General features: G+C 34.5%; 2 protein-coding genes across 2 annotated transcripts; one reads left to right on the forward strand and one right to left on the reverse strand.

Annotated features, from left to right (window-relative positions):
* Positions 1 to 2,312: 2,312 nt before the first annotated feature.
* On the reverse strand, positions 2,313 to 16,443 carry LOC123714488 (synaptic vesicle 2-related protein). Its single transcript, XM_045668749.1, has 13 exons — positions 16,049 to 16,443; positions 15,690 to 15,849; positions 15,298 to 15,394; positions 13,210 to 13,334; positions 12,210 to 12,273; positions 10,058 to 10,183; positions 9,315 to 9,386; positions 8,573 to 8,712; positions 7,847 to 8,007; positions 5,861 to 5,969; positions 4,907 to 4,991; positions 3,804 to 3,893; positions 2,313 to 3,291 (listed from the first exon to the last, which is right to left on the reverse strand). The coding sequence occupies exons 1-13, from the start codon at positions 16,167 to 16,169 to the stop codon at positions 3,154 to 3,156; spliced, it is 1,488 nt and encodes a 495-aa protein (XP_045524705.1). The 5' UTR covers positions 16,170 to 16,443; the 3' UTR covers positions 2,313 to 3,153.
* On the forward strand, positions 14,043 to 14,918 carry LOC123714489. Its single transcript, XM_045668750.1, has 3 exons — positions 14,043 to 14,098; positions 14,185 to 14,439; positions 14,506 to 14,918. The coding sequence occupies exons 1-3, from the start codon at positions 14,084 to 14,086 to the stop codon at positions 14,848 to 14,850; spliced, it is 615 nt and encodes a 204-aa protein (XP_045524706.1). The 5' UTR covers positions 14,043 to 14,083; the 3' UTR covers positions 14,851 to 14,918.
* Positions 16,444 to 18,114: the final 1,671 nt, after the last annotated feature.

Below are 18,114 nucleotides of genomic sequence, written 5' to 3' on the forward strand. Positions count from 1 at the left end.
GTATAAATATTACAACAAGAATGATGCTTTTCTTATATTCTTTTGTTGCAGGTTTAAAATCGTACGTGAGCATCCTTTTACAGTTTGACACTTGAAAAATTCATAGTACGTACACGTAAACATATTTATTTTATAAAAAAGTATAGATATTTAAAATACATATGAAATATAGTAAGACAAATAATTTAAAGGTATAATGGAAGACAATTTTAACTCCGTTTAGAGAGAATATTCTGCCAATTAATTTATTAGGCATATGTGATTCATGTGCTTCAATGCTGAAACATTGTATGTGACCGCAGGACCAGAATAAAATCATTAAATACGTATCATACTAATGGAGATCATTGAAAAATTAACAATTAACTTAAAAGTTTGTCCGCTACTGACTACAGTCATACAACTTTCGTGTGCTGCCATAAGTTAACATTTGAGAAGAATTAGTTTACCATATCTTGCTTGTAGATTCAACGTCAACATATAATAAAGATACCGGCAAACTTCATGAGCATTCAACAAGGGAGTGGAGAAAAGTTTGCGCATCGTAAACAGCGCGGGATACAAACGGCAACTGATTTACCATTTTTTTTTTTTTTTGAATGGAATCTCGCTGTTGGCCTTAAGGGCCTTTACAGCTCAGCTCGGGCTGTTTTGGCGAGCGTAGCTCGGCCAGAATGGTGTTTTGTCCCGCGGCTAGCGCAAGGGCGTCTCCTGTGAGACTCGAACCTCGGCTTGGGCCGTCGCGGGGCGGTCAATCGCCTGAAGGGCAGGACGGAAGCTCACTGGAGTGAGCGAAGTGCGAAGTTAAGGTCCTCGCCTTCCCCGGTGAAGGCGGTTTTTTACCCTAATCTGTGATTGGCTATTTTTATTATTTTTGGCCGGGCGGGCGGCTTTTAATTTATCGTTTGCTACGGTAATTGGATCATCCGGATCCGTTAGTATGTGTCGGGGCCTCCTACGAGCCTTTTTTGTCGGGAAGGGGTAATAGTTGATGCTATTACGCACCAGCGGATTGGGATGGTGTTTAGCCTTGTCAAAGTGGCGTGTGGACGCCACCTTCATCCATTGGGCTATGGTAGGGAGCTCCAGGTCGTGGTGGAGATCGACGTTTCTCACATAGAAGGGCGCACCGGTCGTGATTCTCATGAATCGCGACTGAAGCACCTGTAGCCGGTGAATATAGGAGGGGGCACAATGCGCAAGACTACGCTAGCGTATGTCATGCACGGTCGGATGCATGCATTGTACAGGGTCACCTTGTGTCTGAGAGACATTTGACTCCTTTTATTTAGGAGGAAATGAAGGCGAGAGAGGACAAAATAGGCCTTCTTGCGAACGGCGGCTATGTGCTTACGGAAAGACATGCCGCTATCGAGCGTGACTCCTAGATATTTGACGGACTTTTGCCATGGGATGGCTTGCCCGTATAGAGTTACCTCTGTCTTGAGGTGAAATTTATCCCTAGCGTTAGCACCGGGGTTGCCCCTGGCAAAGAGAACTGCTATGCTTTTCTCGGGATTTATTTGGAAGCCCCATTTCCGAAACCATTCGCCTAACGACATGGTAGCGGTCTGAAGTCTGTCCACGATGACACCTCTATCTTTGTGGGTGGTATAGAGAGCGGTGTCATCGGCATAGAGGGCTAGCTCCACATTGGGAGCCCTAGGGATGTCGCCGGTATACAGCGTGAACAGAAGGGGTGAGAGGACCGAGCCCTGAGGGACTCCGGCCATGATGGGGCGAGGAGACGATAACGTTCCTTCTACGCGATAGCGCATTGAGCGGTCGGACAAGAAGTCGTGTACGATACGCACGAGTCTTAGTGGCCTGATTTACCAATCACGCGATTGACACGTCACTCCCGCCGCCCCATACTTCCATCCCCTCCCAGTAATACCTAAAAATCGCTTCTGCGCAGGACATTTGTTTAAGATGTTTGCCGGTATCTATACTTAAAGTACGTAGGTACGCGTTTAGACGTACATATGTACGCGTGGCACTATGGCGAGATTTGAGTATTCTTATATCGGTAAATAGTATATGTTAATGGACGGATTAATATAATAATACTTAAGTAGAAATTCTTTGGAGTAAATTCAATAAATACCTTACTCTAAATTTTCTAATTAAACAAGTTTAAATCTATAAGATCTTTAAGTTGAATGATAATTATTATATAATTATAGTTATTTTTAAATATATTTGAATAATTCAGACAATAACAGTCTTCAAGTCAACTTTCTTAAGTATATATTTGCTTATGTAAATTCTTAATGAATTAGTAGATAAAAAAAATTACAAAATATTTTAAATGTAAGGAAGACAAACATTTTCAGACCATAAATACTTTATCGTTCATTATGTAATTTAAAGGTTCATCTTGATTATAGATGCAAATGTCTAGTTTTATAGCTTATTATAAGTTCTAATAGGAGATTGTAGGACAATTAAATTACACATAGAGTCATAAGCCTACAGTTTCATGTAAATTTTAACGAAAAATCAACTTTATCGGATGTTATTTTTACAAAATTGTATCAGTGTTTTCACACATAAAAGGGCACTTAGGTCTTTTTACTTTTGCACTTGTACTTCTTATGTGAGATTATGGGCGCCTTCAAACTTGGCAGCGCTACTTCCGCGCTGCGCCCACGCATCAGTTCAAAGACTAGTGCTGCGCGCACGTATTTTTTTGTAAAATAGACTTGCAACATGAATGTGAACGAAAATCAGGTTGAAGAATTTATCGATAAGGTTGAGAGTCGTCCAGCGATATGGGATTCGATGTCCGGCAAGTACAGCAATAAAATTGAAAAGAAAAAGGTATGCGAAGAGAAATACACAATAAACTTATTGAGTATTTCACAAACAAAACAGCAAGTGAAAAAAATAAGTACATTTTTAACACGATTATTTTATATTTACTTGCCATGACAATTCTCCTTCTGGCCTAACAAAAAAAAAACCTTTTTCGTTTCAATAGTAACACTAAGAACAGTGTTTCTTCGTTAGAGTTCATAATAGTGAAATATGTACTACACTACGATTCTCAAACATAGCGACAGCAGTGCGGCACGTTGCGGCAAATTTGAAGGCGCCCTCTATAACCTTGCTATATATATTATTTTATTTTTTAAACTTATGAATGTAGGCCTAACCGGTTGCAGTTATAGTGTCTCTCATTTCCCTGCCCTTAGTCTCGATGGGAAGCGCAAGACACGCCAGCGCAGCTAATATAGCAGCGAACGAATACACACCCGTTGCAATTACTATCGAATTTTTAAGTAGGACCTGTAAAATTAATTGTTTACACTCCATGTATTTAATTCTATAGAAATCTAGACTTTAACTAAAAAGAGTTAAGAGTTTATGTATGTTATTAGATCGATTTAATTGCATTTCAAAAAAGGTTAGTTTATCACCAAGGTTCTTTACGTGGACCAGTTGTGAATTTTTATATAATAATAATTTATTGCAGTACAATAGTAAGTTCGCATATTCTATCATATACAATGGCGCGCAAATTATATAAAGGAGTTTTACATTTCACATTATTAGTCATATTAAAATTGGTCAAATCTTACATTATTTGTATCGTATATATGTTATTAAATCTATATCAACTACAGTGTTTCACGCAAATAATCATTTATTGAGTAATACATTTTTTCCAATCCAACCAAGTCGATTTTCAAAGACTAGTCGGAAGATATTTTAATTCTTTTTTTGAATTATTGAAAACCTTAATAGCCATACAAAAGGTGTATGTTTTGTAAACGCCACAGACTGCTTCTAAGACATACCTGAGCGACATACGGTGTGATCATTGCCCCTAATCTGGCAACACCGCTACAAGCGCCTACCGCTGTCGACCTCAACGCCGTAGGGTATACCTAAGAAAACATAATTATACATCTTCCAGAATATATAATATAAAAGTATGAACGTATTCCAAATTTGTCTAAGTTTACGATACAGTTGTGAAACACGAATTTTATGCCAAAAAAAAATGCATACCGAAACAAGCTTTGTCATAGATCATAGTCATGAGATACACCCGATGTACGTATACCACGTATACACAAGAGCGTTGTCGACATTTTAAGAATTGGTGTACGCTTAACTTGAAGTATCCTATCACGAATTGGTTTGGTAACTGCCTTAGGAAACTCTCAGTTATAGAACGACAGACGTCGAGGTGATACAGCTGGAATTTGACATTCCGCGTCGACTTCCGATGCTAAAACTCAGAGCCAGTCGAACAACGCTAGGCACTTTTAACAACTTAATGCCTGAAAAGCATGTGTATGTAAAACAAAAGTCCCGCGTTTTTCTTTTAGATTTTGAGACTTTGAGAAAAGAATCACTGTCTTCAACAATAAAAAGCCGGCAATGCACTCGCGAGCCTTCTGGTAATGTGAGTGTCCATGGACGGGCGGTAAGACTCCTGCCCGTTTGCCTCCTGTTGCAAAAAAACAGGCAGGGAAATTTACTAAAACAATAAATATTTACTTCTAAAGATAACTTTTCAACGCTTACTAATGTTAAAAGGTGTCTAAATATGTTTTGCAAGTTCCCAAATCAAGATCGAAAACAAGAATTGGTAAAATACTGTTCGTATTTATAAATATTTGCCTTTTGCTCTTCATAAAATGAATTATGATGAAAGAAAGTTTTTCCTCTCTCAATTCACTATTAATAAATAGCGATAAATAACATGTAAAATGCGAATTTCGCTGTGTAGCTAGTACCCGGGCAGGTTATTTTTTTTTAATTGTTAAAAATATAAATATAAACTCTTATTTACTCAGATATTTGCATTTAACTCTAGCATATATTTTTGCGTTAAGATAATAGACATCAACATACAAAAAAATTCTTCAGTTCAAAATATAATTTTACATACCTCTGGTGTATAAACGTAGGCTGCTTGGAAGAGTCCAGCAATGATACCACGAGCCAGAAATAAAACGCATGTCAGGAATGTACGGCTATAAGAAAAAGTTGAAATCCGTTTATCTCGAATTTAAAACGTTACGGATCTGAATTCAGTGACATTGGACTTGAGATAAGATCACTTTTCGTAATTTGCATACAAATTTGTTTAGTTTTAGTGGTCACTGTCGAGAAGTTGTCTCAAGCCTCTAGTACGATAGCTGACTTGCGCAACCTGCGCTGACACGAGTGAAGTTAGCTAATGGTTAGCATAGATTGCGCTATCTGTATAATAATAGAATGGAATAAGACAAATAATATAGATTTAAGATTTAATAAAAAATAATTAATTAAGAAATTTCCATAAACAATTATGAGTCACACCTGACGAAACGTGATTTTGTCGAAAGCCACGATTTATGGGGTTTTCATAATTTGAAGCCCGCGACGAAGATATTGGTCAGACTAGCATGGGTATATATTCAAGAAAACAAAAAAAAAATATTTTAAACCATATTTGTTATTTTAAAACATAGAATAATTATATTATTCTATTATAGTCTTAAAGTTCAATTCATATGCAAATAGCGCCATCTATGCTCTCCACTAGCTTGCACATGCATCTTGGCACATGTTGGCGCAGTGTGCATCTGAAGCCATCTTTTCTATAAGCTGCTTGAGACAGAACTATGACCATAACGAACTTGTATCAAAAAGGTCACGTGACCAGTCACAGAGCCGTATAATGATTTTAAATTGGTTATTATAGATCAAGATTATCGTAGCTACCTCTATACTGACCATTTTTAAACGTTAAAAAAATGCCGCAGACTGATTATGACAGTTATGTATTAGGATTACGTCTGTATAGTAAAAACAAAAGTACCCTGCCAATCTGCAACAATTTACATATTTTAATACTCACTTGGTGTTATAAATAAGTACACAAACGCACAAAGCGAATATAAGAAACTGGATCGCCATAGTTCTTTTCCGTCCAAACTTTTCGATTATGAATATCGTTGCGAAGATACCTGTAACATTATAATACAAAATATTATTCTCATAATGGTTGTCTGGAAGAGACAGCCAGTTGCTCTGCTTTTTTTAATTATGTTAATTTTTTTTATAGTAACGAAGTGGTAATAAATAAATAAAAAGTATACATAACAACAAAATCGAGTTTCTTCAGATATGTATAAACGCGAATACGGCTTTATTTTTCATGGTTTTTGGTTACAAAATTTACGGAAAAATAAATGAGAAATTTCAATACAATATGTTGTGACTTTCGTAACTGTCAAACATTCTATGTTCACGCCGTCAATACGGTAAAGATATACGCAAAATAACTTTATTCATATAGGTAAACAAGTACACTTATGAACGTCAGAAAAGAAGTTAAAGTAATTGTAAATTTACATTTACTACCAGTTCGCAAGTCAAGGGCGTAGAGCGGGTAAGAAGAACTGGCAAGAAAATCTCCGCCACTCTTTTTTATCGCCAAGTTTTGAGTCATACACATTGTTTGAACTGGAGCAAATCAATTCCAAGGATTAGGTCAGTAGGATCATTAAATATTCGTCAAATTTATAAAAAGCTTTATTGATTTATTTACGTTTTCACAATATTCGAATAATTACATGTTTTGGATCTTTAAAAATGTATAATAATGTCAGTAATGAATAAAAATTGACATATATAGTGGTTGTCATATATTTCTGCGTGCGTTCAGAAATGTCACTATGCAAAGTAAGGAAAATATGTCAAGTTACTCAAATAAACAAGTGTACAATGTACTTTATTAAAAAGTTGCACTACTTTTATAAATGATAGATTTAGTTCTGGATTATTATTATTATTTCTAAACCTATTCGATTTAGGTTCCTTTAAGAAAAGAGCGTATTACGTCCTAAAAAGCCGACTCAGGGAATTGTAGGCGTCCATGGGCGGCGATGAAATGAGCCTGTTTGTCATAGGCAGGGCTCAGGGGGTCACACGTGATCCCTGAGATCTCGTTAATGTTTATTGATGTAAATATTGAGATAAAATCTAGATTTTTTTGTTATTGACTGTGTGTTTGTATTGATGTGGACAAGCTCTCAGAATAAGATGGATTCCGATTTTACAAAATAAACTTACGTAAAGTACTTTTTTTATATAGCATTAAGGTAAGTTAAAGCCTTACGTTTATCGTTAACTAGCGGACCCGACAGACTTCGTTCTGTCAAAAAGATTAGAAATTTGGCAGCTTTTTGTTCCTACCAATTTTATAGTCGGCGCAAAAAATTCTCATGAGGGTGATGGACGATGGATGGATTCACCCTGATGATAGGACGATGTGTGAGGTTCAGCTCGGGTGAACAAAGAATCTTCGCTTCCACGAACTTTGGCCACTCTTCTGTGACCCACTAAAAAACCCGACTGGGATGTCTGCTAGAGGGCTTCAAACTAAGAGGCGAACTTAGAGTTCAAATCTGATTGGAAAATAATCTAAAAGGATAGTGGGAACCTAAAAGTGACAAATATTTAAAAATTGTATGCTTCATAGATATATTTTCCCATTAGTATGTATTCAAATAATTTTGCTCAGATAGGGATATTAAATTAATAATTCAAAAATTAAATCTTTTTTTTAACGCGATGTGTTTGACAGATGTAATGACGTGAAAACATATGCATTTTATGTCGCATGCCGAAACTGAAATAATTGGTCCAGGCGTTGTAGAGTTATGCGCTTACCAACACATTTTGCGATTATTTTTTATATTATAGATTACGAAACACGTCTACTCCGAAGAATGATCTTCTAACTACTGATGATATTGAAGTCAATATTTATTGAAAGTGTAGTACGACCAGTTGATCCAATATATATTGACAGTTGACATTGACCGTATAAAAGACATACCAGGAAATTCAGCAAGCGTGGTCCACAATAAGTCCATATAGTCGGTAGTCTGTAATGGACGGCAGTCCGCAGCACACGCTTCTTCGCTGCCAGAGGGACCGGTTTCAAAGAGCTCCGTTGTCATCAGCACTAGGCCGTAATAGCAGAAGGCACACGACATCCTATTAACAAAACACGGATAAACTATCATTTATTTTCTATACTTCAGTGAGTTCAGTTCTGTGGCGGTTGTTGTAGGAATGCTCAAATAAAAACATTTATTCAAGATAATTTAAATTATTTCAACATCAAAAACAAAGAGTTTCATTTAACAAAATGAAACTCTTTGTTTGAAGCTGGGTGTCAACTGGGTTTAATGGTTAAATATGAGCTTATGACTAACACAAAATTTACTGTTGCGACGCTAGACTAACAAAAAACTAACTTGACTTATTGGAAGGTTTTCCAATCTAACTGACACTGATATATACAGCTATGATATTGTCAAAAATTACACGTCGAATTATAAACTTAGATTTTTTTTTAAAGTTTATTAAAAATCGATAGAAAGTTCGTAGCTGGGATCGAAGCTACGAACTCAGAGAACAGAGTCACACGCTGAAGCCACTGGCCAACACTGCTCGAACTGTCCACGGCTGAGTAAACATATGTTCTCAAACTCAAAGAAATCTATGTGAAATTATGATTAGGTCGCATCACTTCGGTATAAACGTTAACCATACTAACCAAATGACCCAAAGAAGGAGGCTTGTATTCCGTAAGTGCGGGATGAGCAGATGTTTGAGTCTTCCACGTTGTCCTATACCCACTGAATCGTCACAGACCAGTCTTCCTAATAACATCGGCCGCCCATTGTCTTGGGCTATCTGTAAATTTTTGTTAATATTATTTTAAAATAGCAGTTATAAATAATATCCCGGAGCACTACAAGGCCTCAGATTGGATTTCTTTGATTATTTTTATTTCATGTATGATCAGCCTTCTGTGTTTGACACACGATACATGCCAGTTTCCTCATGTTTTCCTGACCGTACCGTTGGTTCACAGCCGCGGATGACACACAACATGTTTAGATTTTTTTCAATGACGTAACGAAGTTTAAAATTAAATAAAATAATATATATATATATATATGTAAGTCAGATAGATTTTTGATCATCTTTATATATATGTCACTGAACTCCTCTTAAACGGCTGAACCGATTTGAATAAATTGTTGGATGGTTAGATTCACAAATCAGTCCAGAAGATGGCGCTGCATTCGGTATCTAGGTTACTTATCTATAAATCAAATTAACAGCTGAACAGATTTTGATGAAATTTTTCGACTCACTCGACAACTCAAACGAGCGTTTCATTCGCTGTTATTTAAAAAAATTTAATATAACATGAAAACTGATAAGGCAAATTAGTATAGAAAATCTAAAATAGCTAATAATTGTAGTGTTTTTAATGTTACAAAAAATACCTTTTCTAGAGTTGCCAATGCTTTATCAGGCTGTCCACTTGCTACATGGAATCGTGCCGACTCTGGAAGCCACTGAAATATAAACACATAAATAATATCTTGTGGAAGACGGAAGGTCTTCTTACGACCTAACGAGAGGATCCTCGACCAGACCAGAACTCGAACCACTGACTGGCTGAAGGCCTCAGTGGCTAAGGTTTCGAGAAGTTGTATACAGTCAAAACCATTTACGACGACATCGTTTAGTACAACATATCGATTATATTGACCAAAATCAACGGTCCTGTCTGAATTCTATAAGATCGCCTTTTACGACATCGCTTAGTACAACATATCTCTTTAGGCGACTACATTTAACTGATATTTTCGGAGAATTATATCTGTTAGAACGACCCGCCGTATTGTAAACATTTGCATAGGTGAAGGCAGTATTTCCTTTCTACATCTGGCACACTAAAGACGACGACTACAAAACTACTCGAGTTTAGGTTTTTAAAGAAGAATAAAACAAATTACTATAGAAGAAAAATTATAATTTAAAATTATATTTTTTATTATAATTTTCATGTGAAATAATTAATTAATTTAATACATGACTACATTAATCACACATTCAATAATAAGTATTAATGAATTATATTTCGGGTACTATTTCCGAAACAAAAAGTTCCTAATTCATGGCGGAAATCTGGATATTAAAAGAATTTTGGTCTTGTACTAATGTTTTTGAAAGAAATACTTACTGGACATATGATAGCAAATATGAGCAGTGGAATTGTAGAAATCGCTAACAGCCAATGTACTCCAAGGGTAGGCATAACCACTAAAGCCACGGCTACTTCCAAACACGCGCCTAAAGCCCAAAAACACTGAAATATGAAAAGAACTTATTAAAATATTCAAGAAACTTTAAAATATGTATTACCATTCAATTATACAAAACAATAACAGTAAAATACGGTTACGTGATACAGAGCAGTCTTGGACTAGTGGCTTAAGCGTGCGATCCTCATACCTGAGGTCTTGCGATCGTATCACCGCTGATTACCAATGGACTTTTCTTTCCATGTGCGCGATTAGAACTTTTTCCTACGGTGAAGGCAAACATCGTGAGGATCCAAATATCGATGACACATGTCAGAAACAGATAGCTAATCTTTTCTTAATAATTGCCTATGAAATAAAGATGACCAAAGACACTGATGCAATCTGTAGTCAAGACTTATTTAGATAGATATGAAATTGATTCCTCTTTTGTTAAGAATTCCAAATCCGATATTTTAGAGCTATTAACTCGTGCATTTGTTTTTCGAAAACCATGATTCATTTCATTTTCCCGTTTTTTTAATTTTTATTTGTGTCACTCTATTTAAAAAGATAAAAATAAAATATTGTAAAAGCGAAAATTTACTCGTGAGTGTTTGGTGGACTAGTGCTGATGTTGTTCACTATACCTAGTAGACCTAATAATATTTGAAAAAAGTACACAATGTTTGTACAAAAATGGACATATGTCTTCTATACATTCATAGATAACGATAAACTTTTGAATAATTACAATAAATTTATGTTTAGAACGTATCTGGAACTAAATGAAAGCTCTGTTGGTATTCTGTAACTGATATTGATTCCATTAATGAACTAATTATACTATTTATGTGTAACTATTAAGTGTTAATAAATAAAATAAATTAATTGGCTTATTTCAATATGCATAATCTTCGGTTTTTACTATTCTTAATTATTACAAATTGCTAAATGCTAAACCATAGATGGCTCAATGTGAATTAGAAATATAAAAATTTACGTTATAAATAACAATCGCGTTATTCAAACTCTTAATATATTTATTGCTCGAAATCGCCATCTACTATTTTAACATGTAAACTTTTTCTAAACACTGCGCCATCTATAGTTATCATTAGCTAACTTGATATATTTCAGCGCCACCTGTTTTCAAGTATAGTAAAGAAAGAGTGCTAAAATACCGCTTTTATTATGTTTACATCAACATCAATATTGACAATAATAATCTTAATCTAAAACTGTCATTCAAAATTGAATTCTGCTAATTATTAAAGTTCAAATTGGATATCTAGTGTTACAGTATTGGCAAAGCTTCCGCTTCGATCCAAATACGTAACAATATTTTTTTTGTAAAGATTCGACAGAAAAAATTCTATTAAGCCTATTGAAAACACTTATTACACTCTATACTCAATATAACATTTCAAAAAGTATCACATTGGTTTATTGAAGTAGAAATAGGCATCTGTGGGACAGCCGAACACTCCAATAGACCGATTATCACTGAACATCAGGTAGGATTGTTGACAAACAAATGTCCAGTTCTTTATTTAAAAAAAACAGTCTGGATGTGACGCTAGCAGTCCATTTACATCGGGCCTAAGACAAATTACTTTTTCGACAGGAGTGATCCACTACCGCTGAAGAAGCGTTCTCTCAAGCACCTGATATGTTGTGCTATTTTCTTTTTGCTTGTTTAGTGATATTTTTAGTAATGTAAAGTAATTTTTTTTCATAATGAATTCAAGTTATATCTTACATATATATAATTTTTAATCATAAACAATAATCCAGTAGCGCCACAACCCTTTGATGGAAACAAATCATTTTTATGTCATACACGTGATCAACAGACTATGTATGACACAAGGCCATATTGTGTTTTATTGTTTGCCTTCATCGCAGGATCATGTGCTAATAACATACATTGAAAATTCCATTGATGCATGACCTCAGGTTTGAGGGTTTTAAGTCTTAAAACTTCTCTCATAAACAACACAACCGAGATTATGTCCATTTTGGTCATTTATATCAATGACGATATCCAACAGTCAATGTCAAAATTGCTAATTATAAATAAATACTTACGTCCAGGAGTACCACACACTTCGCTCGCTGTTTAGTTGGTAAAAACTCCGCGTACAATGTAACACTGTAAATATCAAACTCCTTTTTAAATCATATTTGTAACAATGTACATGAACGTCAATATATAGGAACATCTATGTTTATATTCAAATCAGGCTGGCAGAACTCTGAGACACTCTTTGGAATCGCCAAGCTTTGTATAAGGTTAATGTAAGAAGATGTAACAATTTGCTTTGCTTCACTTGAAATATTAAAATAAAATATTAAAGTAAAAAACGCTAAGCGTCAGACGAAACACAGGCCTAATTAACAAAATAGAAGCACGCACTTACGTTACTAGTGTAAACAAAACATACATAGTCAACCAAGTTTAAAACGTCTGAAATGTCTGATTGAAATTATGGATAATATACAAGTTCAAACACTTGTTAATGAGCACAACGCATGGCCAGCCGTCGCGTCCGTCTGCACATATTGAAGGGACCGAATGCATGGCCGACTATTCATAAACACTAAATCAGTGACTATTAACAAAAATATCTTTTATTTCTTCCTATTAAATTGTGTTTACGTGTTTTAGTTAAAATTCTGCAAATATTAGTTAAAATAACAAGTCTACTTAAGTAATTTCATTTATAAAAAAATACAGTATATTAATCCGTTTCGTTAAAAAGTTGTGATGTTTCCGGCGGTTTCACCCGCGTTGATTGAAAAACCCTACATATATGCAAATGCAAATAGTTGACTACTTTGGGAAATTATTAAAATCAATTGAAATGGTTTGAAAATTAATCATGTTTGCGTATATATTTATTTGGATTAATATAATATTTTCAAAAAACCTTCGCAATTTATTTTAAACCAATATTACTAAAAAATTATGCAACAGAAAAATATTTTTTCAATTCGAACTAGTCGTTACTGATAACCGTGTTTAAGCTAACAAAGAAACTCTTGACCTTTACAATATTAGTTTAGATAAATAAATAATAATACTTACGATTGTGGAACGCATCCTATAGCAAAACCCACAAGACCTCTCAAAAATAGTAGCCACAGAAAATTTGGTGCAATGGCACTGAGTAGACCATAGTAGAAAAGTAGTACACCACACATACTGAGAGCCTAAAAATATACAAATTCCTACAAACTTCTTCTAATAGTACTTATTAATCCTTAAAAACTACATAAAGTAAAGTAAGTAAGTAAGTAGTATTCATAATAACGGCCGTTTCTTATAAAAGATTTTATAATCTTAAATTATTTCCAATCCAGATTTTTGAGATCGATCGAAAATTTGCATTTCAATGTAACAATCCCTGCTTTGAAATCCTTGTAAAAAAAGGATTGGAAGTCATGTGGTTTCGTTTTACGCGTTGCCCTTAATTCTGAGGAACTTATATAAATAAAACTTGATTATTCATATAAAACTTATAGTTTTCTTGTAAAATATAATAATTTTTATATAATACCACATTAAATTGCGAGTAACAGCTGTTTATACTTTAACAGCAGAATTTTGTTTAGCATAGTGTATCTGTTGTAATATCGAAAATGGAAAGTGCAGAATCGTACTAATATCCGTATCATTGACACGGATATATTTGTCACAGTAAAATTGTAAATACCGTTTGATTGTAGTCTATCTCGAGACTGTGAACTGTCGAAAGGTTGTGAACCTCAACGTATTTCTTACTCTTTTACGTATTATTATTCGCAAGATTGTAATCCATCTAAGTGAAACCGTCAAATTACAATCTTAACAATAACAACAATATGAACAATTTTACGGTGACATATACATTTTACAACAAAGATTTGATCTTAGTGACAACTGACAGTTGACAAGTAGACAGTTTTAGTTTATATTAGCAATGGAGCCTGAAACTGTAAGTATTTATAGCATCTTCCTGTTTATTATAAGAAAGCGTGTGTTAATGTAAAGTACACTTATTATGATGTAATTTGTTTGTAGAACAAAAATAAAGGTTTTTCCAAGGATGAGACGTTATGCCTTCTCTCATTAATTGAGGGAAGTAAAATTATAAATAAGGGAGCGAAAGCCACCAGCAACAAATTAATAAATGAAGAATGGCAACGAATCACCATCGCCCTTAATGCCTTGATGGGAACCTGTCGCCGTTCGCCTCAACAATTGCGTTTAAAATGGGAAAATTTAAAAATCAACTCACGAAAGCGTACTACTGAATTACGAATGGAACGGATCAAGGTAAACTATAACAAAATCACATTGTTTGTACAATATGGCATGTTATAAAAGTCAAATTACTTTCAGATGGGAGGCGAATCTCCAGATTGCTTAGCGTCGGATGAAATCCTGGATAGAGTAGCAGCCTTGCTAGGCTGCACTGGACAGGGACTAACAGCAAATATTGATGGTGATGTAACCCAAGCAATTATTGGTGACGGGATTGTTGTGGATGATAGTGGCCAATGTAAAACAGGTGTCAAGAGAAGATTAACTAATGCTGACAATGGGGTATGGGCAAGAAATGTTGCTATAGCGGAGTATTATAATACAAAAAAAAAGTTTTTAGATTGTAAGCTAGAGCAAATTATGTTAGAAAATGATAAGTTAAAATTAGAAATTAAGAAGCTTCAGGAGGAAGATGAACCTTAGAATTTAAATAAAAATGTTAGTATTAATTTTAATTATGCTTATGTTAAGTATTATTTTATTTATTAATATTGTATAAAATCACTTTTTAATAGAAGGTAAATTTTAGTTAAAGTAAATAATAAATAAAATTTAAAATTAAATCTTGCCTATTTCTTCATGGTATCAAAAATTCCACTTACTGTACATGTATATCTCCTATCATATATCTATCTATTGTATATCCTATATTGTATGTTTTAATTAATAAAACACACAATATAGGTATATCCTATTGTATAGAAATTTAACTACCTTTACTATAGGCCAGGCAATATAAGCAAATTTGCCCCAATAGCCAATAATTTAGTGTACATTAAATTTAGATGACTAGAGTTAGATGTTTTGTAAAAGCAGATAACCAAAGAAAAGCTCCTGTCTTAAGTGACCTATATTTTTTTAAGTACTTACTGTTTTTCTTCCATATCTATCACTTATGTTTCCCCAAAAAGTAGAGCTCAACATCATGCCCATAAATACCACTGTTGTTGTTAAGGCTTGCTGGTACCTGAAATATACAATGACTTAAATATTTTTACTTACTAAGAAAAATTAATTATACACATGTCCAGATAAACAATGCATCAATTGAATTTGGATCTTTTATAAACATTTAGGTGACAACAGATGGTAGCCTTCTATGATTACCTTCATTGAACAAACATTTAATTCAATAATTAAATTTATTACAAAGTAAGCCAGATGTGATAAGGCTATCTGCCACATACATGCTAGCCATAGAGGTAGTGAAAACCTTTTTGGCATTCTATTTAAAACTACAAGTCAGATATTAAAGGGCATACTTGCTAATATTCCATTCACAGTGGAGAGCCGGAGAAAGTATACTCAATATTGTCATTTCCATCGAATCAGCCATCCAACAAAGACCAGTAAAAAGTGATAATTTAACTTGGAACCAGCCAAAACCAAGGGCATTTACTGCTTGGGTAACTGTAAAGGTGTCTGAAAGCCAATTTAATAAACTGTATGGTAACATTCCATGGTGAGATTCCATACTCATTTTCACTCACTCATTGTATATATAAGATACTTGAAGGTGAGGTCAAACTTTGAAACTTAGGAGATATGGGATGTATTCTGAAATAAAATGAAGTGACGAAAGAAACTGCAAGAACCGGAAAAGTATACGTGTGCTACATACCATCTGGTACCACCGAAACTGAAGCCATTTCGATTTCTTGTGGGGGTGGCATAGGAACCACGGGTTGCCGTAGCTCTTTAGCATTTTCATCAAGATCTTGATAACCTTTTGATCGACGCATTATACAATCTGTTTTAGATGTGACGTGATTTTTAATGTAACGGTAAAAATTTGCTGCTTTGTTATACAATAGGAAGTTCTCGTAGAAAATCAAGCTATAAAAACTTCCAATCAGAATATTACTTTCACTAATAGACCTTATTAAAATAATGATAAAAATGACTAATTATACTTAATATAAGGAAAAACTTTCGTTTAATTTTTAAGTTGTAAATAAATAAACAAAATTCCTGGACATTTCACCGAAATAATAAGATAGTCGGTAATCATAAGTCTCTAATGACGGATAAATGATAACTGATAGGATACGGTAGATGTATAACTGTATAGGGTCACGGCAATGTCAGTAATGACGTTTAACAGTGACTGTTGTACCTACCTTTTTTTGACAGCTGTCAATGTACTTTTTTCATTTATGTAACATGATTATTATTAATTATTTTATTTTCATATCCAATTTGACTATTGTATTAGTTGATCACTTACCGGCTGTTATATCACGGTGGTCATATTGTATATGATGTATAGTCGGTTCTTATGGCGTAGATGTTCAACGCCATGTGCACCGACTATTTGATCTTGTTACCGTTAAGAGCTAGGGTGTTGGCGAGCATTTCAGTACTTGTATAATTTGCTCGTATTTAAAGGAATTAAAGATCGGATCAAACGGACGAAAACTTCGTACGTTTTTAAGCTACATAGGTTTAAATCTGTAAAAAAATCCATACCATATCATTTGCACGTTTCTCTTTCTGGAGTTAGTGGTCAATACCATTTTAATAGCGAATAAAATCTATACCGCAGACTTCCAGTTCTCACCACAAGCATTACCGCAGTAATTGTGTCCATTCGATTTATTTATATATATATATATATATATATATATATATATATATATATATTCTAGAAGCCCCTAAATACAAAAAAAATTGGCAGACATTAACTTACTGACTATCATTACAGTTCGTAGAAGTTCGCGAATTTAAAAAACGTATTATGGCTAGTAACGCGATTATTAGTAGAATGACCCCTTTTCTTCCTGTTTTTTTGAAGCAATATAAACAACAGTCAAAGAGGTAGACACGAGCAAATGTTATAGCACACTTTGTTTTGTTGACACTTTTGAACCGCTCTTAATAGAAAATGCAGCGCTACGATGGTGGCAGACAATTTTTCTGTGCGAGCTCCCTGGCTATAACGGTTTTTGAACTTTATGGAAAATTAAAAAATTATATAACATTGATAACATTATACTGGTTGTGAATATAATAAGATTTTTCCAGACCAAGAACATGCAAATGTAAACCGTGAAACTAGTTATTCCATTGTAAACAGCACGAACTGATATCGCGGGTTGGTAACTATAATAAACGTATAAGTATAAAAATCTATTGTATATTTATACCTACAGATAACAAAAATAATGTATAATAACAAACGCAAATATACACAAAAACAAATGGTAGCTTTTTAATTAAATAAACCCTGTTAATTTTAGTTAAAGAAATATAATCATGCTATTTAAGGTAAGAGCGCATGTGTCACAGTTGTTCAGTTTACTTACTCTGTGCTTTGACGGAACTGACGTCATAGTCAGCCCGGAGGGGATCGTGTGGAAGTAGGGAAAAGGATATAAAAACAAGCTGCACTTGCGCACCCTGGTTTCCCTACCATAGCCCAATGGATGAAGTTGGCGTCCACACGCCACTTCGACAAGGCTAAGCACCATCCCAATCCGCTGGTGCGTAAAACCATCAACTATTACCCCTTCCCGACAAAAAAGGCTCGTAGGAGGCCTCGACACACGGATCCGGACCATCCAATTACCGTAGCAAACAATAAATTAAAAGCCACCCGCGCGGCCAATAATAATAAAAATAGCCAATCACAGATTAGGCTAAAAAACCGCCTTCACCGGGGAAGGCGAGGACCCTTACTTCGCACTT

Source organism: Pieris brassicae, chromosome 9, assembly GCF_905147105.1.
Source record: "Pieris brassicae chromosome 9, ilPieBrab1.1, whole genome shotgun sequence".
NCBI lineage: Eukaryota > Metazoa > Arthropoda > Insecta > Lepidoptera > Pieridae > Pieris > Pieris brassicae.

Coding starts and splice junctions, on each gene's coding strand:
- LOC123714489 (XM_045668750.1), top strand. Junction 14,440..14,505: donor TACGAATGGAACGGATCAAG/GTAAACTATAAC, acceptor AATTACTTTCAG/ATGGGAGGCGAATCTCCAGA.
- LOC123714488 (XM_045668749.1), bottom strand. CDS start 16,169: ATGCGTCGATCAAAAGGTTATCAAGATCTTGATGAAAATGCTAAAGAG. Junction 8,713..9,314: donor CATTGGCAACTCTAGAAAAG/GTATTTTTTGTA, acceptor AAAAATTTACAG/ATAGCCCAAGACAATGGGCG. Junction 8,008..8,572: donor CTCCTTCTTTGGGTCATTTG/GTTAGTATGGTT, acceptor TTTTGTTAATAG/GATGTCGTGTGCCTTCTGCT.